A 24,883-nucleotide genomic window follows, 5' to 3' on the forward strand; every position below is an offset into this window, starting at 1 on the left:
TTAAAACTAGAGGAGATTAGACCTAATAGAGATTTTGACGTCTCTCTCTCTCTCTTCTGTGTATTCTATTATTAAATCTACATGAACATCATTAAAATATGTTTTATACTTTGTGGGTGAGCCCTTTTGTGTGTCCACTTTGGTGATTTTGTGGACTTTGTTGGAGGCTCTCATTTCCTTTCACCTATATCAAAAGCAAAAATTTCACTAAAACAAAATTTGGGTCACAAAGCTTGCAAGTAGATAGAAAAAGCAAACAGATCATTTGGCAATTGGATTCCAAATATTCTTTCATTCTGCTAAATGTAAACTAAAATTCTCCATATCAATATACCAAGTACATAGACATTATACACATTATTCATTTTTTTTTACATCTCAAAACAATATGAACAAGAAATCAAGAACTAGCAGAATAGCGCTGGTATAAATACCATGAAGTAATTAGAACAAAGTCAATCCATGTAAATAGCACACATACCAATGAAAGCAATGTCTTCCCTATGTTGCCATAAAAATTCACTAATGAACCTATAAAATCATGGAAAACTTTGTTAGAAAGATATTGAACACTGCATAATGTCAAGGAACACAAAGAATATCATTGTGGAGAAAAGGTAACTGACGCTGGTCCAAAGATTGAACGCCCATTTGTGCAAAGTTTGTAATAGCACCAAGAAAATCAAGTAAAATATTTCCAATACTCCATCCAACTGTGCTCTTCCTCATAAAGTTCATGAGGGCCTACAGCACATAAGAATGTAAGAAACAAGAAAAAGGCATGATGGTGACCACTAATGCAAGAAAACTTTCTGCTAGATTACATAGTAGTTATGCTGGACACAAGAGAAATTTATCTTTTTTATTTTATTTAGATGTTGGCAATTGTTTATGTATATCAGTATATGTTAACAGTTGGTATTTGATGTTCTTTCTAGAGAAGTCCCATTATCTCTACACTAAGTTATAAGAGAACATGTACACGTATAAGTTCGTAACCATCTCATTGTCAAGCACATAAATGTTTCATAAATGATTATCTCTATTGATTTCCATCATATTCCTCTTTATTATCTTAACCACTTGACATGCTACAACAATCAACAAAGTTCACACTATAAAGTAATCACTTCAAATGTGTTTCTGGAGCAAGTTTGGTTGATATTTTTTTCTAAGATTTTTTTTCAGTTTTGCGGCTTCATTACATATCTAGTTAGGATAAATTATTCTAATGTCTAAGATATATTCTGTACCAAAGGAAAACATCACATCATTATGAAAATAAACCAAGCTTCAACCATGAAACCTTTCACTGACAGTCCGGGCCGCAGTCCCATTATCTTCCCACGGCTGTGCCCTCCAATCCCTTTGTGATGTAGTAGTAGTAATGGCACAATGGGAAAGGCCTTCATGAAATTAACAACATATGATGGAAATTTTGAAATTTGGGTTTTTGGAAGTTTGCCAATAGCATCAAAATTAAGGAGTTTATTTAAGATAAAATGACCCTTTGTCTCATTCTGATTCAAATCAAATTTATAAGTGTATATGAATACATAATACATACACACACACACAGAAATAGAGCATGGTCAATATCAAGATTGCCTGCAGCATAGTAGCCACTATGGTGATTTGTTTTCAAGTTGTGATCTTATTTTTGGAATACATCTTATTACATAAAACATGGGCTAGGGCGATAAGAAAGAATAAAAGGAATCATCCCTAAGGTCACATTTTTTATAATTAACGCCTTCTAGTTCTGGAGATTCCTCAAACTCCCACAATCATAGTAAATAACAGGTTAACCTTGCCAAGATATACCATGAATATTCAATTTACTGTAAAATCCAGATAGTTCTCATCAACAATTCAGTTAGTCATGTAATAACTCATCAGAAACAAACTTGAAGCACAAAAGATAGGGCTTTGGAAACACTATAATGATGAAAATGACCTAAAAAGTGAGCTATCTTAAAATGAAACATCTGTTAGGAGATTTCTATGGAACCACAAGCAAAAAGTGTGGCCTTGCAAATCTCTTTCATGTAACTACACCTTGTATGGTTCATTCGAATATGTTACTTGTATGCAAGTTATTGATATATAAGTCTGCAATTGTATCTTACTTTGCCATGTTGATGTCGAAAACTACCCAATATTGAAGAACTAAAGACTCCTGTTTGTCATTTCTCCACCAATTAATATAAGGATACGGAGTGCTAGCAGATTGAGGACTGGTCATCTCACCCTAATAGTATAGCCAAACATTCCTGTAATAAACTCCATGGGCAACTAATCATCACATTAGAGCTTGTCCAAGTTAAGTTGATGCTAATCTTTGATAATAATGAAAGGAAGAATAATAAGAGGGAAGATAGAGGGTTGCAGCCAAAACCCAGACCCTATTATGAGATTAGGGCTGGACATCCACTTATAGTGATACTTAGTCTCCATTACAAGTCAGGACCAATATACCCTTATACAAGTTTCATAAGGGCTCTTATACATAACCGACTCATAGACACTAGAATATTTCATGTTTGCCATCAGGGTCACGTTCCAATGGCCCCTCTCAAGCTATACATGGTGACTAATGAAATAAGAGTGCACAAATAAATGCCACTAAGGGCTACACAATTACAAAAGTGTGCACAAATACAAGAAGACACTTATGGGCAAAAAACAAGATCACCAAAGATAGCACAAGCACAAGCCACTAAAGGGCTACAAGCCTACAACACATAAAAATAAATAATTTTATTAATTCAAAATGCTTAAGAGAAGCATATCAAATGGGGAAGAGAGATCCTCTATATATACAAGAGGAAGGGAGCCTAAGGAAAGCACTAGTCGTTAGATAGAACTAATGGTTAGTTGAGCTAGCTGTTAGACCTAGCTAATGGCTAGAAAAGCAATGTACAGAAATTCTCTAATGGGAATTTCAAACTACAAAATAAAGAAAAAATAATACATACAATAATTTAAAATACAATCTAAATATATATATATATATACATATACAATGTATATATATACATTGTATATGTGTGTATATATATATATACAGGTGACAACCCTGAATAGCTTGTTTTTCAGCTCCAAAAGTCTTGATCTTGCAATTGACTTTGTGAATAAGTTTGCCAGTTGGTCTTTCCATGCATAAATCCACTTTTTAATTCTTGAGCTGCAATCTTCTCATGCATGAAGTTGATTTTCTAATTCAATATGCTTTATCTTGTTGTGTTAGACAGGGTTTCATTATGTAGCCACGGCATATTTATTATCTGAAAATTAAATCGAGTTGAGAATAGGAAAGCAATTGGTAGTCAACGATTTTTTCATCCATGCAACTTTTGAAGCAACTGATGTCATTGTTGTCATATGAATTGTTTTGTCTTAGTATGGACTTTTTGCTTGCTAAGATGCTTTCTCCATGTATGCATAGGCTATCACCTCCACAGTCACCTTCAAAGTCATCTATTTTGACGATTGTCTCCTTTAAAGTGAATTATCTTGACGGTGCAGTCAATTATCCTTTAGATCTAAGATCCTAAGCAGCCACTAAGCAAAGGGAAAACAGATTATGGAACCTTAATTCTGTTGACATGATAACAAAGACTTAGCAAACAGTATTCAAGTAAAACCAATTCAGATACCTCAACAAGACCATCACAAGAAATCACTTCAGCATTTACAAGTATGATTTTTTTGCTTTTGGTCATTTTAACCTGTTCACTTTCCATTTTATTTTCCCATTGGCATATATAATATAAAAAATTCTACTGGAAAACAAATATATGTTGCAATTAGAAGAGCTTGAATCAATGGATGTGTAAGAGAATACTCCACGTGGATGTACATGTGAAAATATTCCATGCATCAAATCACATACTAGGTATCATCCAAAGGTATAAGGAACATAAACAATTCAAGTCAAAGTGAAGTAAATAATAACCTGAGGAATGTACTTGATGGCTGTCATGGCAACTTGTATTATGCTGCATTGCAGAGAACACCAGTTTCAATTTAATGTCATTTCACTCTAATTTCAAATATGAAGATCTAAATATTACAATGCCTAGAAATCATCATATGGATGTACAGAAATGAAGAGATATGATTTTTTTTTAGTTTAGACAAGGCTTTCACATGATAAATGCTTATGAAGAAATCACATATATGCCAACATATACAAGCTTGTATGAAATCTATACTTGAAAAAGAAGTAAAACAGAAATATGGAAACAAGACAGCAAAATAAAGGCATCTAAAACTTTCAGATTTGATCACTAATAGAGTCTTAGATGACAAATTTTACAGCATCAGACTTGAGAAATATCAATAAGAGCATAAAAACTTTGGCAGTTTGCTACCTAACAAAATAGCAAAAATAATGTTGTATAACCATATTTCAGGCACATACTCCACAACAATATCCACCACATTAATCTCAAGCGATATCATTACTCATCATAATTAGGAAATTATCAGCTATATGGCCTAGACAGACATGGATACAGTGTCGGCATTCATCACAATCACCAGTATTTATCTTGACTATTTATTGGCACGGGTTTTCTCAAGAGACTTCAGAAGTGGTTTTTCTAGGGAAAATTTTGATGTTTTAAAACACAAAAAAAATGTAAAGAATAATACATAATATAAGAACTAAAATATTTTAGTAGTATCTTTCTTACCTAAATATTAATAACCATTTAGAAAAAAATGCCATATAAAAGAAAGAAAGTATATAAAAATAATAAATATTCAAAATATAGTGATATTATCATGACATTATCAAAATATTTATGTCAGGGACATACTTTTAAAATATATGGCAATATTTTATTTTTTATCTGTTGTTGCGAAAAGAAAAAGTTAATATGGTGATATTTTCAAATATTGTCAATATTGGTGACTATGGTCTTTACTATAGTAATGAGACTAGAAAAACTACAGACTGTGACATCCACACACCAAGAGACATTTGAATCGCCAACCATAAAAAGAGAGATGGCATAATGCAGTAAATGAGTGACCAGAAGTAAATAGATTACTAGCATATTCAAAAACCAAAGAATTGTTGGAACTTCAGAGAACAAAAAGAGTAAGGAGAAATCAGATAAACATTAATATGCTTATATATGTATAAGAAATTAATAAAATTAATGAAAAGCATCAATACAAGAACTAAAAGGAAGTTTAAGCTAAATTTACAAGGATCCATAGATATTTATAAATGTTAGACATTTACATGAAGCATTAACAAATACACAACCCATAACCTAAAAAATAATGTCCAAAAGAGTCAAAGGTGGAACGACCCCAACTTATAACCCTTAAAAAATGCAGATTTTTTTTTTTAAAAAAGTGCAGAAACAATCTCAGAGACCTAGGGCCTTTACAGTTAAACACAACCACCATCAGAAAGGATCTTATACTCAACTTTCATACCAAACCAAAATCAAACCAAACTTTATTTATTCAAATGTAAAGAGTCTGAGACATAAATGAAAGTAAAGAAAGCAAAAAGAAAAAGCCACGTTGTTCCAAGAATCTGCCCTGCAGTCATATAGTCCCCTCGTGACTCTTCAGAAGCAAGTCTTTCCTATTAGGCATATGAGGCTGCGAAAAACATAAAAAGTAGGGTGTTAAAATCCCAAAAATCCTGCGTACAGTTCCCTCTAATGAAACAAATAAGAACAAAGAACATAAATAAGATTCACGCAATATTTTAGAGGGATGCATTTATGACAAATTCATAATTCAATTAACTATTCATGCAATATGGAACAATTATTAAGCATGAGAGAACATTAATAACAACATAAATCATAATTTAAGCATTAGAGACATTTAGCATGCATTAAGTTAACATTTTGCCTTCACCAATATATCACAGTTAAGGAACAAGAAAGTATGCATGATCTATTGCATAACAGGAATATGCATGATTTCAGTGCAATGCATGAATAAATTATTATATTTTATTAGAGTTTTCTGTTTATATGCATGTCCATATTAAATTCACACAATTTAAGTTCCTCTTTTTAATTACCATTGTCCGCGGATACTCAACACGGGTAAGAATTCTTGAGGTCAAGTAAGGTCCCCAGGGTAACTTAGCACACAAGTATTTTATTACTGGGTTCTAAACTTAACCATCGATCGATACCAGAAAACAACACCATCCATCAAAACATTTGAAATCAGTATCTAATGTCGGGGCACCAGAGATATCTGCATCCACAAGTGTCACTTTTCTTAGTATACCAAAACAACAGTTGTATCTACACACCACCCCAAGCAAAGTGACAAACTCTTCTTAAAACCGTAGCCAAGAGAAGAACCTCAATATCAGGTTTAAGGGCAACAACAATGCACAGGAAGTTTTAGTATCCTCACGGTTTTCCCAAAACCGCAATATCCAAGATTCCCACACTAAAGAAGAAACATTAAGAAAACATAAATTATACCGTTCTTTACTTTCTTTTATCTTGTTATTAATTCATCTCTTTTACATTTGCAAATCAACACGCATAATTAATAACATAAACTTGCAAATCAACATGTCAAGCTCTTCACGGGACCACAGCTCATGGCAACATAGAACAGTGAAATTGTAACGACCCCAACTCATACATTTGAAAAATGCGGAATTTTTTTTTCCTAAGAGTTGCAGAAAACTTCCCAGAGACCCGGGGTCCTTATAGTTCCAATTTCAGTTGGATAACCACACACCACAAATAAATTTACATTTATCATCCATAACCAACCAACTAAATTCTTTTATTAATGAATCAATAAGAGTCTCATACTCAATGTCAAAAGTGAAATAACAACTGCAAGAAATAAGAAGAACTAAAAGAAACAAAAGTAGAGTCACTCTGTCCGTAAGTGAAGCAGTCTGAAGCAAATGTGATCCTCGTATCCCTTCAGAAGCAAGTAGATTTCACTGATCCCTTGTGTCTGGGAAAAACCAATAAAAATATAGGGTCAGAAATCCAAAGAATTCTGCGTACAGGTTTCCCTAATGAATCAAATAAAAAAAAGAGCATAAATAGGATCCATGTAATATTTTGAGGAATACGGTTATAATCAATTCATAAAACAATTAACCATTCATGCAGAATTAAACATTGAACATGAGGGAACACAAAGTAAGTAACATTGATCAGAATTTAATCAATAAGGCAATTAAATGCAAAAGAGATCAACATCATGCAATGATCAACATATAACAACCATGGGAACAGATAAACATGCATGATTTAATGAATAGCAAGAATATGCATAATTTATGTGCAATGCATGAACCCCTTTATTATCTTTCATTTAAGCTCCCCTCTTTTCATATGCATGTCCTATTAAATGCATACAACTTTAAATTCCTCTTTTTAATTTACCATTGCCCGCGGATACACCAAACGGGTACAATTTCCGAGGTCAAGTAGGGTTCTAGGGGTAGCTTCACACACGATTTGTATTTTATTACCGGGTTTCAAACTTAGCCCTCGACCGATATCAGGAAACAACACCTGTAAAACCCCATTTAAAAAAAAAAAAAATTGGACCCGGGCCGGGTCGGGTCCGGACCCGACCCGGCCCCCTTTTTTTTTATTAGGGTTTTACATAACCCGAGCTCACCCGAGCTTTCGGGCGCCGCAACCCCCCCTTCTCCCCCTTCGCGTGCGGGCAGGTTTGGGAAACCCACCAGGGGTTTCCCCTTTCGTTGCCCCCCCCTGCGCCTTTAAAAGAGACGTTGGGGGGCGAGGGGAGTCACGCCTCCCTCTCGCAGCCCTCTCCCCCCCCTCCGCGCCGGTCTCCTCCCTCGCTGCGCCCCGCCGCCGACGCCGGCCACCACTCCCAGACCTCGCATCGGACCCCCGCTCTGGCTCCACGGCCCGAGCCTCGTATCATCTACACGCGTAGACGCACGCAGCTGTATAAAAAAAAATCCTCAAAATTTGGGTTAAAATTTCGGGGCGTTACATGCCATGTCTGGCCAGCTAGCAAAGTCCAGCCGAGTGGCTGGACTGGCCTGGCAGTGGTGTTATTCGCCATCTCAAAGAGCCAATATAGCTCATCAAAGAGAACTTCATATGCCCGCTTCTGACCGATCCTGCATACATCCAGAGTTTGATATTGCAGGAACTGGGCCTACCTAAGTTGCATATTTCCTACAACCTCTATATGTTTTTCTTTATTGAGTTCATATTCAAGAGAAAATATCTAAACCTTATTGTTGAGACTAATTATCCTATTGAGGTTTTAAGCTTATGCTTTCTTGAAAAGTAGGTTATTTGATATTTCATAATTAAGGAGGGACTTGTATGTATTTTTTTTATTGGCTTCTCTCTATTTAACTTAGAGGAGATTAGCCCTAAGTAAGAAATTAACGAGTTCTCTCTCTCTCTCTCTCTTCTTCTGCCTCGGTTCTGGTGCACCTCATTCAAGTCTCCACGTGGTATCAGAGCAGTGGATCTCGGGAGCCTGAGAGAGTGATCGATCTACACCAAATCGTAAACAGATGTGGTTATTTTTTTTATCTAATTGCATAGATCTGATCACATATCTGATATCTGACTAATGTCATGACATAGATTTGTAATCAGATCTACAAATCACGGTGATAGCGTGACAACTGGATCGATTGCAGCAAAGTTGGGTGTTACGGCAGAGTTGCGTTCCTTTGTTGTCTTGTCGTAAAACACATTTCATGGGAGCAGTTATTGATAATATTTTTATCTGTGTCGTGGAAGCAGCTGGTGTATTTTCTGTGTCGTGGAAGCAACATGTTGATAAGTTTTTTTGTGATTTCTGTGTCGTGGAAGCAACAGGTGTGATTTCTGTTTCGTGGAAGTAGTTTTTTTTTAGCTATCATGGGATTTATGTGTCGAGTGCACTTGCTAAAATCAGACCATGAACAAGATGTTGTGTTTGACGTTGTTCTGGCTTTCTTAGATCTATGTTTCTGATCTGATTTTCCCATTGTTTCTGATGTGGGTTGAATAGTCAGGTGTGGTCGTGGAATTGGCTGACGCGTGATCGTGAAACACACTATTTTCTGTGTCAGCTGTCGTGAATTTATTTCTGGTGTGGCAGCCTTGTGTAGTCGTGGACTTGGCTGACGTGTGATCATAAAACACGTTGTTCAAGAGAGTGAATATGATATTTTTTTTTTGCAGCTGAATTAGCATCAAATATCTCTCATATCCTGTTAGTACTATTGTAATAACCGAAATTTTTCCATTAAAATTTTTAATGTTGTATGCGGAATACAGGCTGATTTGGGCACGGATCCAAGTTCCGGATCCAGAACCCATACTTAAGTAAATACCACTTATATATATATAAACCTATTAAATATCCATATATATACGTAAATGAGAAAAATAGATAATATATATATATATATATCATTAGTTGAGGTTTGGACCCAACTATGGGTCCACATCTTTAATGAGACCCGAATCCAACATGTTGGATCCCGGGTGCGGGTCGCAGTTCGGACTCGGACCCGGCCCACACTTTGTAAAACGAAAAGGGGGGGGGGGCAACCCGATATGGGTTGCCCGATAAAGCTATGAGGGAGAAACCCTCTTCCCCGATAAATCTCACGTTAGGGTTCTTTTGAACCCTAACACGCTGAGAGCGTGAGCGAGGGGAAGGAGAACACACCGCAGCCGCCGGGAGGAGGAGCTCCTTCCTTTTCGGGTGGCCACTCTCCTACAAAAAAAAAGGGACCCCCGAATCCCTTCCTTCTCTCTCTCTAGCTATCCCATTCTCTCCCTCTCTCTATCTCTCTAATTTTCGGATCGCCCTCTGAGTTTTAGGACTGCTGCTCGAAGCTTTGCCGGGTGACGCCAACCTCCTTGCGTGGCTGCCACAACTCCTTCGCCGGAAAATGGTAGGGTCTGTAATTTTTTTTCAGGTCAATCATGGGTTGGTGGGGTGTGGGTTGTCCTAAAACCCAAATCAATCAACTTGTGGGGGGGGGGGGGGAATCCCCAATTTGGGGTCGCCTGTCAACCCCAAACCGAAAACCCCAAATCCACGATTTGGGGGTTTCGGAATTTTTGTATGAGGGGTGTTTTTGGTTTTTTGTAGGATTTCTGAAAGTTTTTTTGACTGTGCTCGGTCATGTTGGGGTGGGTTGCTGAGGAAACCCTAACTCGATCGACCTAGAGTCCTCTTGGGTTACCAGTTGCCGGAAACCCCAAATCTGTGGGTTGGTAGTTTCGGCAGTTACAAAATCCGAGCATGGGGAGGGGTCAGATGTCTATAAAAAAAAAAAAAAGTGTTTGTATTGTCTGATAGGGGTATATGCACTGGGCTCGTGCTTACATGGAATTCACTGCCTTGATTGTTTTTAAAAAACTCATTATTCTCAGACAAAATGGGGGATTAGACGATGTGCTCTGTTAGATATGTTTCTTTTGTTAAGTTGCATCTATTCTTCAGATTGCTAGACATGCACGTTCATAAGTTAGGCCATTTAGATGATTTCCTGAAGGTTCGGTTTTTAAATTCTTATTGAATTGAAATCATTATAAGGAATCTGTTTTTTTTGTTAGCGTTGTAGCTCCAGTAATTTCTCTGATTTAGGGGCTCAGAAATCCATCTGTTTATCAGGGTGTTAATGGTTATAGTTGTGATTTTCTTTTGCTGAATTGTCTCTGCTATGCATACTATGACTGTCTATGTTGACCCTCCATGCCTGAAATTAAAATCTGTCAAGGTTAAGCTTTAGATAACTGCTATCTTCACTAGTTGACACCAGGATTGCTTTATACATTGAACTGAGCATCATTGATGAAAATTGGAAATTTTAACAGTGTCCATAGTTCCTGAAAAGTTTTGATGTATATGTTAGTCATGGTTTCATACTTGGATTGCATGGCATAATCGGGTCTTACCTTTTTAAATTAACTTGGCTTTATGATTGTGTACAACGACAATCGTTTCTTTTCATATTCCTAACGGATGTTACATAATGGGTAATCTGCTGACAGGTCCAACCATTGTGGCTAGATTGTGCCCTTAATTATACTAAAACTTTCTGCACCTGTTGAGGAAAATGTTAAGACTTAATTCTTGCACATGTTGGGTTCAGAATTGATAGGCCCTAGTTAGGCTGTGTGAGTTGTATCAACAGTACTTCATTAGCTGTTGTGTATATGTACCATGCTCAATTATCTAGAAGGGACTATACCATTATATTGGAACATAACACAAAATGGATTGGATGAACTATAACTAGTGTCGTTTGGAACACCTTGCCCAATGGGCGATACTGGTTAAGTACCTAATGTAGGTACGTGATCTGGTTCAAGTATATTGGCAAATAAATTAAATAATAACTTTTGTGCTTGACTGGTTTAAAGGCACCGGAGCACTTTGGGTGGGTTATGCAATCCATATGATAAAGCATTGAGACTGTTCTATACACCTTGGTACAATGACTAAGGTTGGGAATTTTACTGCTATGATAGTAGAAGGAAGTTGGGGAAATGCCCCCTACTTCGGGAAAATAATTAAAAGAAAAGATTAACCCACTCAGATTCGGGCTTACCTTGGAGAGGGTAAGTGGTACAAAACTCTGGAGACATGTGTTTGGTTTCGAGCGTAAAGCGACTCGTTGGTCCCAGTCCTCAGAGTCGGGGGACCCGGACTACCAAATGGGTCCTAGGCGGTAGTTTTATGTTCTTCTGCAGAAATTAGGGATGCATCCTGGTTTGGTTTTGGCCTTTGGGAGTTTCTCTCGGTCACTGGCCGCTCCCTTGGGATTTCAGTCACAGTTAGAATGTTCGGGTTAATAAAACAACCCTGAATAATATACCCCCGGACATTCTCTTCTGTGATGGTTGCCTTGGCCCGTGTGTACCCGCGGGATAAGAAAAGATAAACATTAATTAGAACAGTTAGGTATCACTGTGTTGGAGTCATTAAAGAGACAACTGTTTACTTTTTCATCATGCTGTATATTCGGTGCTTATGATAAAACGACATCCTAAACTGTGCATATATTAGTTAATTGAATTCATATTATGGATGCTATATAGATGTTATTCATGTTAGTGTAAGTTCTGCTTTAATTTCTTAATACCTTGTTTAATTGTTGTAGTTGAGTAAAATGCTTTTCGTGCTTAAGTATAAACTGTTACATAATCTACCTTTCTATTCAGATATATGTCTATTATTGCTATTGCATCGAATTCCCTATATGTTTATGTTTAGACTGAAATTCCAACACAACACCCACATCACACTTGACACATGATCTACTTGCAAGAATAATTACAGTTTTCCTACTTAGACGTGGTAGTCTAATTCCTATAATTTCTATTATTTTCAGGAGAAGAGTAGTTCTATGAGCGATGCGGGATGAGGCGCTGACCGAGACTTGATCCATTTGTTCCCTGGCGGTTCTGCTTACTTTCAGATTGAGATTTTTGTTTTGAGACTAAATGTGAAAACTCTGATGTTGGATTTTATTATTATTGAAGTGGAAATAAATGGTGTGGTTTGCTTTTACCTTCCTGTATCGTTCTGAAATGCTTAAACCGAGAATTATTAGTTGTTTCCGCTTGAAAAAAAAAATCCTTAAAATTTGGGTTAAATTTCGGGGCGTTACAGTTATGGTATCAGAGCCTGGGAACAATAAATCAAGGATCACGGTCATGCCACATCCTGAGATCGCTCTGTGAGTATATTTTTATCATTCTTATTTTATTAGGCCTGATAATTGCATTGTTTTCTATATAAGTTTAGATATATACTTGTGATGATTTTAGGGACACTACAATTCAAAGATAGTAAAACTGTGTGTATTGAAATGATTATTAGATGTATCGTCGATCCCAAGCTAGTTCGAGCACGGCGAACGAATGGCAGGACCAAAGGGGTTTCGTGATGGAAACTCTCGGTAATCTGGCTCAAACCATGGACACTCAAATGCGCCATCAGGCGGAGTTAGCCGCAGCCATAAGTGAAAGGCATAATACGAACACAATCACCTATGAGAAGTTCTTGAAGTTGAACCCGCCTACCTTCTCAGGCAAGGCTGATCCTGAATTAGCTGAGAGTTGGATTGCCGAGACAGAACGAGCTTTTCGGGTTCTGTCTGTTCCTGATGATAAGCAAACGGACTTCGGCACCTACCGCTTGACGGAAGATGCACAGAAATGGTGGGACACAACCCGAACCATCCACTTTGCTGGAGTGGATACTATTCCATGGGAAGATTTCAAACGAACATTTCTCGAGACATATTTCCCCCAGTACGCTCGTGATCAGAAGCATCAGGAGTTCTTGGAGCTTACACAAGGAAATATGAATTTGGTGGAATACACTACCAAATTTCGGACCTTGGAGCGTTATTGCCCAAATTTGTTCGCGAATGATAAAGCCAGAGCAACTAGGTATGTCCGCGGACTCAAGGACGGATTGCGACCACGAGTGATGATAAATCTACCGTCCACCCTCGCACAAGCCATTGAAGTGGCTACTATGCTGAATGAAGAATGGGAGAGATCAAGGAAGAGTCAAAAAGACACACCGGGGAAACGGGGAGCCGGTCCGCCGCAGCATCACAGTGGCAAGAAGTACCAGCCACCTTACAAGAAGCAAAAGTACAATGTTGGAAATCGTTCTCCGCAACAACAAGGACAAAATCGGGTGTGCCAGAAGTGCAACCGGTCCCACTATGGACAACCTTGCCCTAGAGACACAGGCGCATGTCTTTACTGTGGAAAGATGGGTCACTATGCCCGTCAGTGCCACAAGAAGATGGCGGATATGCAGAAACGTAATGCCGGGGGAGGACAGCAACACCAACCATCTCAGCCGCAGCAAACACCGCAGCAAAATGCACAGAAGAGGGTGCCGGGACGAGTATATGCCACCACTGCGGAAGAATTGGAGAAAGGAAATCTGGTACAAGGTACTGTATTTGTCAATGGCTGTGCTGCACTTGTTCTATTTGACTGTGGTGCCACACATTCGTTCATATCCGTAGAATTTGCAAAATTACTTGGTGCACATAATGAATCTCTGAAACATGAATTATATGTGTACAACCCGACAGGATATAATTCGATATGTGTAAACTACATCCCTGATGTCACAATTGTACTTGAAGGGCAGAACTTACCTGCTGACCTAATCTTGCTTGATATGACTGAATATGATGTCATTTTGGGGATGGATTGGTTATATGAACATTATGCCAACGTTCTCTGTCGACAAGGGAAAGTGGTTTCGTCCCGACCAGGATTGCCAAAGGTTGAGTTTCGACTCTCTAGACCTACAGTGAAGGGTCGAATTGTATCGATATTAAAGGTTCAGAAGTATGTGCGACAGGGGTGCCGAGCATTCCTAGTAAATGTATTCTCCTGCGAGTCGAAAGTCACACCATTAGAAGAACTTGAAGTGGTTCGTGAATTCCCGGAAGTGTTTCCGGATGAGTTGCCTGGACTACCTCCACCGCGTGAGGTGGATTTTCATATCGAGTTGGTGCCTGGGACGGCACCGATCTCGAAAGCGCCTTATCGTATGGCCCCAGTAGAGTTGGAGGGGCTGAAGAAACAACTCCAGGAGTTGATGGAGCAAGGTTTCATTAGACCGAGCGTATCACCATGGGGAGCACCAGTTCTTTTTGTGAAAAAGAAAGATGGTTCTATGAGGTTGTGTATAGACTATCGGATGTTGAATCAAGCAACAGTCAAAAATAAGTATCCCCTACCTCGTATTGAAGACTTGTTCGACCAATTGCAAAAGGCTAAAGTGTTTTCAAAAATCGATCTTAGATCTGGTTATCACCAACTTCGGATCAAGGACGATGATATTCCTAAGACAGCCTTTAGAACAAGGTACGGTCAGTACGAGTTCGTAGTTATGCCATTCGGACTGACAAATGCTCCCGCAGCATTCATGGACTTGATGAATCGAGTATTCAGAGCATACTTGGATACGTTTGTAATTGTCTTTATTGATGATATACTCATATACTCAGAAAGCATAGAGCAACATCGTGAACATTTGAGGATCGTATTGGGGACTCTCAAGGAACACCAGTTGTTCGCCAAATTCTCCAAGTGCGAATTCTGGCTCGAGAAGGTCATGTTCTTGGGTCATGTCATATCGCGAGACGGAGTCGCTGTGGACCCGGCTAAGGTTGAAGCTGTATTAAATTGGGGTCAACCGAAGAATATCAGTGATATCAGGAGTTTTCTGGGATTAGCAGGCTATTATAGAAGATTCATTCAGGACTTTTCACGGATTGCTATGCCCATGACCAAGCTCCTAAGGAAAGGAATCAAGTTCGAATGGACGGATAAGTGTGAGGAGAGTTTCCAAATCTTAAAGAAGAAGCTTACCACCGCACCAGTGTTGGCTTTACCTTCAGGTCATGGTGGTTTTGTGGTCTACTCCGACGCATCAGGTACTGGGTTGGGATGTGTTTTAATGCAAAATGGTAAGGTGATAGCTTATGCCTCTCGCCAATTAAAGACTCATGAACAAAACTACCCAACTCATGATCTCGAATTGGCAGTCGTGGTGTTCGCGTTGAAAATATGGCGACATTACCTGTATGGGGAACAATTCGAGGTATTTACTGATCACAAAAGTCTCAAGTACCTGTTTTCCCAGAAAGAGTTGAACATGCGACAACGACGATGGTTGGAGTTTATAAAGGATTACGATTTTACCATTTCCTATCACCCAGGAAAGGCAAATGTGGTAGCTGACTCTCTCAGCCGAAAAGCTGGTTGCAGTTTGTCTAGTCTTTTGACAAAAGGGTGGAATTTGGTGGAGGAATTCATTGATTGGAAACCGTTCGCTGAGGTAGTGGGAAGTATTAAATTATCTAATTTGTCTGCTCACCCGGAGATCCTTACAAAGATTATTGAAGGTCAGAAAGAGGATCCCCAATATGAGAAATTGAAGTCACTAGCACAACAAGAGAAGTCACATTTCTCACTCAGGAAAGATGGCAGTATCTGGATGAAAAAGCGACTTTGGGTCCCTAGTGATCCCAAGTTGAAGGAAGAACTATTGGGTGAAGCACATAGGTCCAAGTACACCATACACCCGGGGGGCGCAAAAATGTTTAAAGATTTACAACGAGGGTATTGGTGGAATGGAATGAAGTGTGAGGTCGCAAGTTATGTCTCGAAGTGTTTGACTTGTCAGCAAGTCAAGGTAGAACATCAGAAACCTGGTGGGATGATGCAGCAAATGGAGATTCCATAGTGGAAATGGGAAGAAATCACCATGGACTTCGTGGTGGGTTTGCCCAAAACACGAAAACAACATGACGCTATATGGGTAATAGTGGATCGACTAACCAAATCGGCTCACTTTCTACCCATACGAATAAATCAATCCCTCGAGAGCTTAGCAGACTTATACATCAGAGAGGTTGTTCGACTGCATGGAGTACCAGTTTCTATTATCTCAGATCGAGATCCTCGATTTACTTCGCGATTTTGGGGTCAGTTGCAACAGGCCTTAGGTACAAAACTGAAGCTGAGTACTGCTTTTCATCCCCAGACTGACGGACAATCAGAGAGGACTATCCAGACACTAGAAGATATGTTGCGAGCATGTATGCTGGATTGGAAAGGTGAGTGGGACAAGCATGTTGTTTTAGCCGAATATGCCTACAATAATAGTTACCATGCGAGTATCGGCATGGCTTCTTTCGAAGCTCTGTATGGAAGACCATGTAGATCACCTGTGTATTGGGATGAAATTGGTGAACGGTCGGTAGAATCACCAATCGTGTTACAACATTATACCCAACAGATAAAGATGATAAGAGATAGACTGCTCACAGTGTAACGCCCCAAAATTTAACCCAAATTTTTAGGGATTTTTTTTTTCAAGCGGAAACAACTAATAATTCTCGGGTTAAGCATTTCAGAACGATACAGGAAGGTAAAAGCAAACCACACCATTTATTTCCACTTCAATAATAATAAAATCCAACATCAGAGTTTTCACATTTAGTCTCAAAACAAAAATCTCAATCTGAAAGTAAGCAGAACCGCCAGGGAACAAATGGATCAAGTCTCGGTCAGCGCCTCATCCCGCATCGCTCATAGAACTACTCTTCTCCTGAAATTAATAGAAATTATAGGAATTAGACTACCACGTCTAAGTAGGAAAACTGTAATTATTCTTGCAAGTAGATCATGTGTCAGGTGTGTGATGTGGGTGTCGTATTTAAATTTCAGTCTAAACATAAACACCTAAGGAATTCGAAGCAACAGCAATAACAGGCCTATGTCTAAATAGAAAGGTAGATTATGTAACAGTTATACTTAAGCACAAAGAAACAGTTTATGCGACTACAACAATTAAGCAGGTAAGGTATTAAGCAATTAAAGCAGAACTTACACTAACATGAATAACATCAACATCACATCCTTAATATGAATTCAATTAACTAATCTATGCACAGTTTTAGGATGTCGCTTCATCATAAATACCGAGTATAAAGCATGATGAAAGAGTATGCAAATGTCTCTTTAATGACTCCAACATAGTGATACCTAACTGTTCTAATTAATGTTTATCTTTTCTTATCCCGCGGGTACACACGAGCCAAGGCAACCATCACAGAAGAAAATTTCCGGGGGTATATTATTCAGGGTTGTATTATTTACCCGAACATTCTAACTGTGACTGAAATCCCAAGGGAGCGGTCAGTGACCGAGAGAAACTCCCAAAGGCCAAAACCAAGACAGGATGCATCCCGAACTTCTGCAGAAGAACATGGAACTACCACCTAGGACACAATTGGTAGTCCGGGTCCCCCGACTCTGAGGACTGGGACCAACGAGTCGCTTTACGCTCGAAACTAAACACATGTCCCCAGAGTTTTGTACCACCTACCCTCTCCAAGGTAAGCCTGAAACTGAGTGGGTTACTCTTTTTATTTAAATTTATTTCCCGAAGTACAGGGCATTTCCCCAACTTCCTTCTACTACCACGGCAGTAGAATTCCCATCCTTAGTTTATTTACCCGGGTATAAAACCATCACAATCCTTTGTTATATTTATTGCATAACCCACCCAAAGTGCGCTGGTGCCTCTAAACCAGTCAAGCATGGATGTTAAAATTTATGTGGTTATTAACCCTTTTTAACTTGAGTACCAAGGTAAAGCCTTCCAGTACCTGGTGATTCACAGGCCAGCCTTAAACCATAACACCCACACATAGATGAAAATTTATTCTTATTTATCAATCACTACCATGGTTTTCTTAAACTAAAAGAGTGGTTACAACTCTCTTTGACTGGAATCGTCATTAACTTAGCTCGGCCCTTTATAAGGATCCATGGTGATAAAATTTACTAAAATGATAATTTGCACATTCACAAACCCACTATTGATAGTTCCTTAATAGGAACGTGAAATTTCTATGCATACCCTTTACAACATGTCAAAGGGAAAATAGGCATCTCCTAAAGATCTCGAACTAATTACAATTGTTGAAACTAACATATGCAGTGTCTACAGCCAATATACCAAAACAAATCCTTTTGATGTGCATCACAATACATGCCGAAAATAACAGAGCATGTAACTTATTCTACCTATTTCAGTTATATAACACAGGAATTCAAAAATAAAAAATCCAATATGAATCACTCAGCCATTCTACTATATCCCACAGATTAACTAAGTGAAGTACAGTACGGTGTGTTACACAGAAAATAAAGGAAAGAACCAAGAATTTATTTAGCCGCATGAACTAAACACCCCTATTTTTTTTTTGTTCAACCCTCATACCGCATATACATCCAACAATGGTTTCAGCCATTCTACTGCATTTTACAGGATTATTAAGTATTAAACAACATGTTGTAATATGCAGAACCAACAAAAACAAAAGAACAACTACTGGACATATACAAGACTCAAACATGGGCAGCACCTGGGTTTATCATAAGTAATTCAAACTAAAAACACAGGATTTAAACATGCATTTCCATTGATTAATCATATGAGAACAAATGTCCAGATCCTTACGGTATTCAAGCATGGTCATACGTGTACAGACTGTGTGTCAGTCTACCCGAATGCATCATTTCTGTTACTGAAAATTTTCCAGAACATAGTACACCAACCCTCATGATCCCCATTCCTCTAACATAGACAGCTCATAGAGGCTGCATATTACAGGTCATATACTGATGAAAAAAAAAAACTAAAACTTCCTACTTGTTAATCCAGTTACACATAACCAAAAGAACTTGTAACAATTTAATAGGATACAAATGAACATTCAAAATTATCATACCAAGGGCGTGGCTAACCTCTTTATGTATATTTTCTTTTGTGAGAACAGCAAAACTTAATTTCTCTTACCCATCTCCAGACTGAATCATACTAGGGGATTAATTTACAACTTTTCCCTATTATAACCCATTCTGCCCCATTTCGACAGGTTACACGTATGCCGACCATAATTTAGTTCAAAGAATAATCATGTAACAAGGATTTCCAGATTTTTTTTTTCTTTTTACTTTTTAGCATAATCGAAGTTACATAATACAATAAAAAAAACTATTTGCATAACACTGAATACAGGTTCCATAACTTTATACAATATAACGATCTGGGAAGATAAACCCCAGATTCCTAGTTTAGATTTGGGGTTCTATTTTTTTATTTATTTAAAATATTTTTTTTTTCTCAACATCCGAGATCCCCCAAATTAGTTGATTTGGGGATAATCGGACAACCCTTCATACTTGACCCCAAACTCCCAAGAAACAATCAGGGAGATCTACTCATGGACATTGCGTTTGTAGAAATCCCCAACTGTCACCACACCACTCGTGATTTGGGGATGTTCTTTTCCCCCACTCACTCATACCCCGAGCACGCGAGCTACCTACACAGAATAAAAAAAACAGTAACCTACCATTATCCGGCGAGGTTGTTGCGGCATCCACAAGAGGGTCGGTCGGCCTGGACAACACCACCACCGGCGAGGTTGGCTCCTCACTGCAAGGCCTCGAGCTGCAGCCCGAGATCGGAGGTTGATTCGAAGTTTAGAGAGGTAGAAGAGAGTGAGAGAGAGAATAGAACAGAGAGAGAGAGAGAGAGATTTGGGGTCCCCTCTTTGTAGGAGGGTGGCCTCCCGAAAAGGAAGGGCTCCTCCTCCTCCCGGCGGCTGCGGTGTGCTCTCCTTCCCCTCGCTCACGCTCTCAGCGTGTTAGGGTTCAAAAGAACCCTAACGTGAGATTTATCGGGGAAGAGGGTTTCTCCCTCAAAGCTTTATCGGGCAACCCATATCGGGTTGCCCCCCCCCCCCTTTTTCGTTTTACAACAATGTGGGTCGGGTCCGAGTCCGAACTGCTACCCGCACCCGGGATCCAACATGTTTGATTCGGGTCTCATTAAAGATGTGGACCCATAGTTGGGTCCAAACCTCAACTAATAATATATATATATATATATTATCTATTTTTCTCATTTACGTATATATATGGATATTTAATAGGTTTATATATATATATAAGTGGTATTTACTTAAGTATGGGTTCTGGATCCGAAACTTGGATCCGTGCCCAATTCAACCTATTTTACGCATAAAACATTAAAATTTTTAATGGAAAAATTTGCAGTTATTACACACAGCCCAGAGTCGACAAAAGAGTTATGCAGATCAAAGGCGCAGGGAGCTCACTTTTGATGTGGGGGATCGAGTCTTTGTGAAGGTATCACCCACCAAAAGTGTGTTTCGTTTTGGTAAGAAAGGAAAATTGAGTCCTAGATATGTCGGACCTTTTGAGATTTTGGAACGGATTGGAGAAACGGCCTATCGTATAGCCCTACCTCCTCAGTATGCTCAGATACATAACGTATTCCATGTATCTATGTTAAGAAAATATCTTCAAGATCCGTCACATGTCATCCAATATGAGGACGTAGATATAAGAGAAGACCTAACAATGGAAGAAAAACCAGTGGAGATATTGGAACAAAGCGAGCGAGTCTTGAGATCAAAGACAATTCCTCTCGTCAAGGTGAGATGGCAACACCATGGCATTGATGAAAGCACGTGGGAACCGGAGGCTAATATGCGAGAAAAATACCCCAGGTTGTTCGAGTAAGCACCTACAGGTAAAATTTCGAGGACGAAATTCTTTTTAGGAGGAAAGGATGTAATAACCGAAATTTTTCCATTAAAATTTTTAATGTTGTATGCGGAATACAGGCTGATTTGGGCACGGATCCAAGTTTCGGATCCAGAACCCATACTTAAGTAAATACCACTTATATATATATAAACCTATTAAATATCCATATATATATACGTAAATGAGAAAAATAGATAATATATATATATATCATTAGTTGAGGTTTGGACCCAACTATGGGTCCACATCTTTAATGAGACCCGAATCCAACATGTTGGATCCCGGGTGCGGGTCGCAGTTCGGACTCGGACCCGGCCCACACTTTGTAAAACGAAAAGGGGGGGGGGGGGGCAACCCGATATGGGTTGCCCGATAAAGCTATGAGGGAGAAACCCTCTTCCCCGATAAATCTCACGTTAGGGTTCTTTTGAACCCTAACACGCTGAGAGCGTGAGCGAGGGGAAGGAGAACACACCGCAGCCGCCGGGAGGAGGAGCTCCTTCCTTTTCGGGTGGCCACTCTCCTACAAAAAAAAAGGGACCCCCGAATCCCTTCGTTCTCTCTCTCTAGCTATCCCATTCTCTCCCTCTCTCTATCTCTCTAATTTTCGGATCGCCCTCTGAGTTTTAGGACTGCTGCTCGAAGCTTTGCCGGGTGACGCCGACCTCCTTGCGTGGCTGCCACAACTCCTTCGCCGGAAAATGGTAGGGTCTGTAATTTTTTTTCAGGTCAATCATGGGTTGGTGGGGTGTGGGTTGTCCTAAAACCCAAATCAATCAACTTGTGGGGGGGGGGGGAATCCCCAATTTGGGGTCGCCTGTCAACCCCAAACCGAAAACCCCAAATCCACGATTTGGGGGTTTCGGAATTTTTGTATGAGGGGTGTTTTTGGTTTTTTGTAGGATTTCTGAAAGTTTTTTTGACTGTGCTCGGTCATGTTGGGGTGGGTTGCTGAGGAAACCCTAACTCGATCGACCTAGAGTCCTCTTGGGTTACCAGTTGCCGGAAACCCCAAATCTGTGGGTTGGTAGTTTCGGCAGTTACAAAATCCGAGCATGGGGAGGGGTCGGATGTCTATAAAAAAAAAAAAAAAAGTGTTTGTATTGTCTGATAGGGGTATATGCACTGGGCTCGTGCTTACATGGAATTCACTGCCTTGATTGTTTTTAAAAAACTCATTATTCTCAGACAAAATGGGGGATTAGATGATGTGCTCTGTTAGATATGTTTCTTTTGTTAAGTTGCATCTATTCTTCAGATTGCTAGACATGCACGTTCATAAGTTAGGCCATTTAGATGATTTCCTGAAGGTTCGGTTTTTAAATTCTTATTGAATTGAAATCATTATAAGGAATCTGTTTTTTTTGTTAGCGTTGTAGCTCCAGTAATTTCTCTGATTTAGGGGCTCAGAAATCCATCTGTTTATCAGGGTGTTAATGGTTATAGTTGTGATTTTCTTTTGCTGAATTGTCTCTGCTATGCATACTATGACTGTCTATGTTGACCCTCCATGCCTGAAATTAAAATCTGTCAAGGTTAAGCTTTAGATAACTGCTATCTTCACTAGTTGACACCAGGATTGCTTTATACATTGAACTGAGCATCATTGATGAAAATTGGAAATTTTAACAGTGTCCATAGTTCCTGAAAAGTTTTGATGTATATGTTAGTCATGGTTTCATACTTGGATTGCATGGCATAATCGGGTCTTACCTTTTTAAATTAACTTGGCTTTATGATTGTGTACAACGACAATCGTTTCTTTTCATATTCCTAACGGATGTTACATAATGGGTAATCTGCTGACAGGTCCAACCATTGTGGCTAGATTGTGCCCTTAATTATACTAAAACTTTCTGCACCTGTTGAGGAAAATGTTAAGACTTAATTCTTGCACATGTTGGGTTCAGAATTGATAGGCCCTAGTTAGGCTGTGTGAGTTGTATCAACAGTACTTCATTAGCTGTTGTGTATATGTACCATGCTCAATTATCTAGAAGGGACTATACCATTATATTGGAACATAACACAAAATGGATTGGATGAACTATAACTAGTGTCGTTTGGAACACCTTGCCCAATGGGCGATACTGGTTAAGTACCTAATGTAGGTACGTGATCTGGTTCAAGTATATTGGCAAATAAATTAAATAATAACTTTTGTGCTTGACTGGTTTAAAGGCACCGGAGCACTTTGGGTGGGTTATGCAATCCATATGATAAAGCATTGGGACTGTTCTATACACCTTGGTACAATGACTAAGGTTGGGAATTTTACTGCTATGATAGTAGAAGGAAGTTGGGGAAATGCCCCCTACTTCGGGAAAATAATTAAAAGAAAAGATTAACCCACTCAGATTCGGGCTTACCTTGGAGAGGGTAAGTGGTACAAAACTCTGGAGACATGTGTTTGGTTTCGAGCGTAAAGCGACTCGTTGGTCCCAGTCCTCAGAGTCGGGGGACCCGGACTACCAAATGGGTCCTAGGCGGTAGTTTTATGTTCTTCTGCAGAAATTAGGGATGCATCCTGGTTTGGTTTTGGCCTTTGGGAGTTTCTCTCGGTCACTGGCCGCTCCCTTGGGATTTCAGTCACAGTTAGAATGTTCGGGTTAATAAAACAACCCTGAATAATATACCCCCGGACATTCTCTTCTGTGATGGTTGCCTTGGCCCGTGTGTACCCGCGGGATAAGAAAAGATAAACATTAATTAGAACAGTTAGGTATCACTGTGTTGGAGTCATTAAAGAGACAACTGTTTACTTTTTCATCATGCTGTATATTCGGTGCTTATGATAAAACGACATCCTAAACTGTGTATATATTAGTTAATTGAATTCATATTATGGATGCTATATAGATGTTATTCATGTTAGTGTAAGTTCTGCTTTAATTTCTTAATACCTTGTTTAATTGTTGTAGTTGAGTAAAATGCTTTTCGTGCTTAAGTATAAACTGTTACATAATCTACCTTTCTATTCAGATATATGTCTATTATTGCTATTGCATCGAATTCCCTATATGTTTATGTTTAGACTGAAATTCCAACACAACACCCACATCACACTTGACACATGATCTACTTGCAAGAATAATTACAGTTTTCCTACTTAGACGTGGTAGTCTAATTCCTATAATTTCTATTATTTTCAGGAGAAGAGTAGTTCTATGAGCGATGCGGGATGAGGCGCTGACCGAGACTTGATCCATTTGTTCCCTGGCGGTTCTGCTTACTTTCAGATTGAGATTTTTGTTTTGAGACTAAATGTGAAAACTCTGATGTTGGATTTTATTATTATTGAAGTGGAAATAAATGGTGTGGTTTGCTTTTACCTTCCTGTATCGTTCTGAAATGCTTAAACCGAGAATTATTAGTTGTTTCCGCTTGAAAAAAAAAAATCCTTAAAATTTGGGTTAAATTTCGGGGCGTTACAGTTATGGTATCAGAGCCTGGGAACAATAAATCAAGGATCACGGTCATGCCACATCCTGAGATCGCTCTGTGAGTATATTTTTATCATTCTTACTTTATTAGGCCTGATAATTGCATTGTTTTCTATATAAGTTTAGATATATACTTGTGATGATTTTAGGGACACTACAATTCAAAGATAGTAAAACTGTGTGTATTGAAATGATTATTAGATGTATCGTCGATCCCAAGCTAGTTCGAGCACGGCGAACGAATGGCAGGACCAAAGGGGTTTCGTGATGGAA

General features: G+C 38.9%; 1 protein-coding gene across 1 annotated transcript in view; it reads right to left on the bottom strand.

Moving 5' to 3' along the window:
• Nucleotides 1-24,883, bottom strand: part of LOC149811786 (cystinosin homolog) — a 136,831-nt gene that overhangs the window by 24,132 nt on the left and 87,816 nt on the right. Inside the window, exons 5-7 of the mRNA XM_089992925.1 lie at nt 3,959-4,001; nt 627-744; nt 482-531 (exon numbers count right to left, since the gene is read on the bottom strand). Coding sequence (XP_089849051.1) covers nt 482-531; nt 627-744; nt 3,959-4,001 — 211 coding nt within the window. The remainder of the gene's footprint in view (nt 1-481; nt 532-626; nt 745-3,958; nt 4,002-24,883) is intronic.

The sequence above is a fragment of the Nuphar pumila genome, chromosome 17 (genome assembly GCF_984573655.1).
Source record: "Nuphar pumila chromosome 17, dmNupPumi1.hap1.1, whole genome shotgun sequence".
Taxonomy (NCBI): Eukaryota; Viridiplantae; Streptophyta; class Magnoliopsida; order Nymphaeales; family Nymphaeaceae; genus Nuphar; species Nuphar pumila.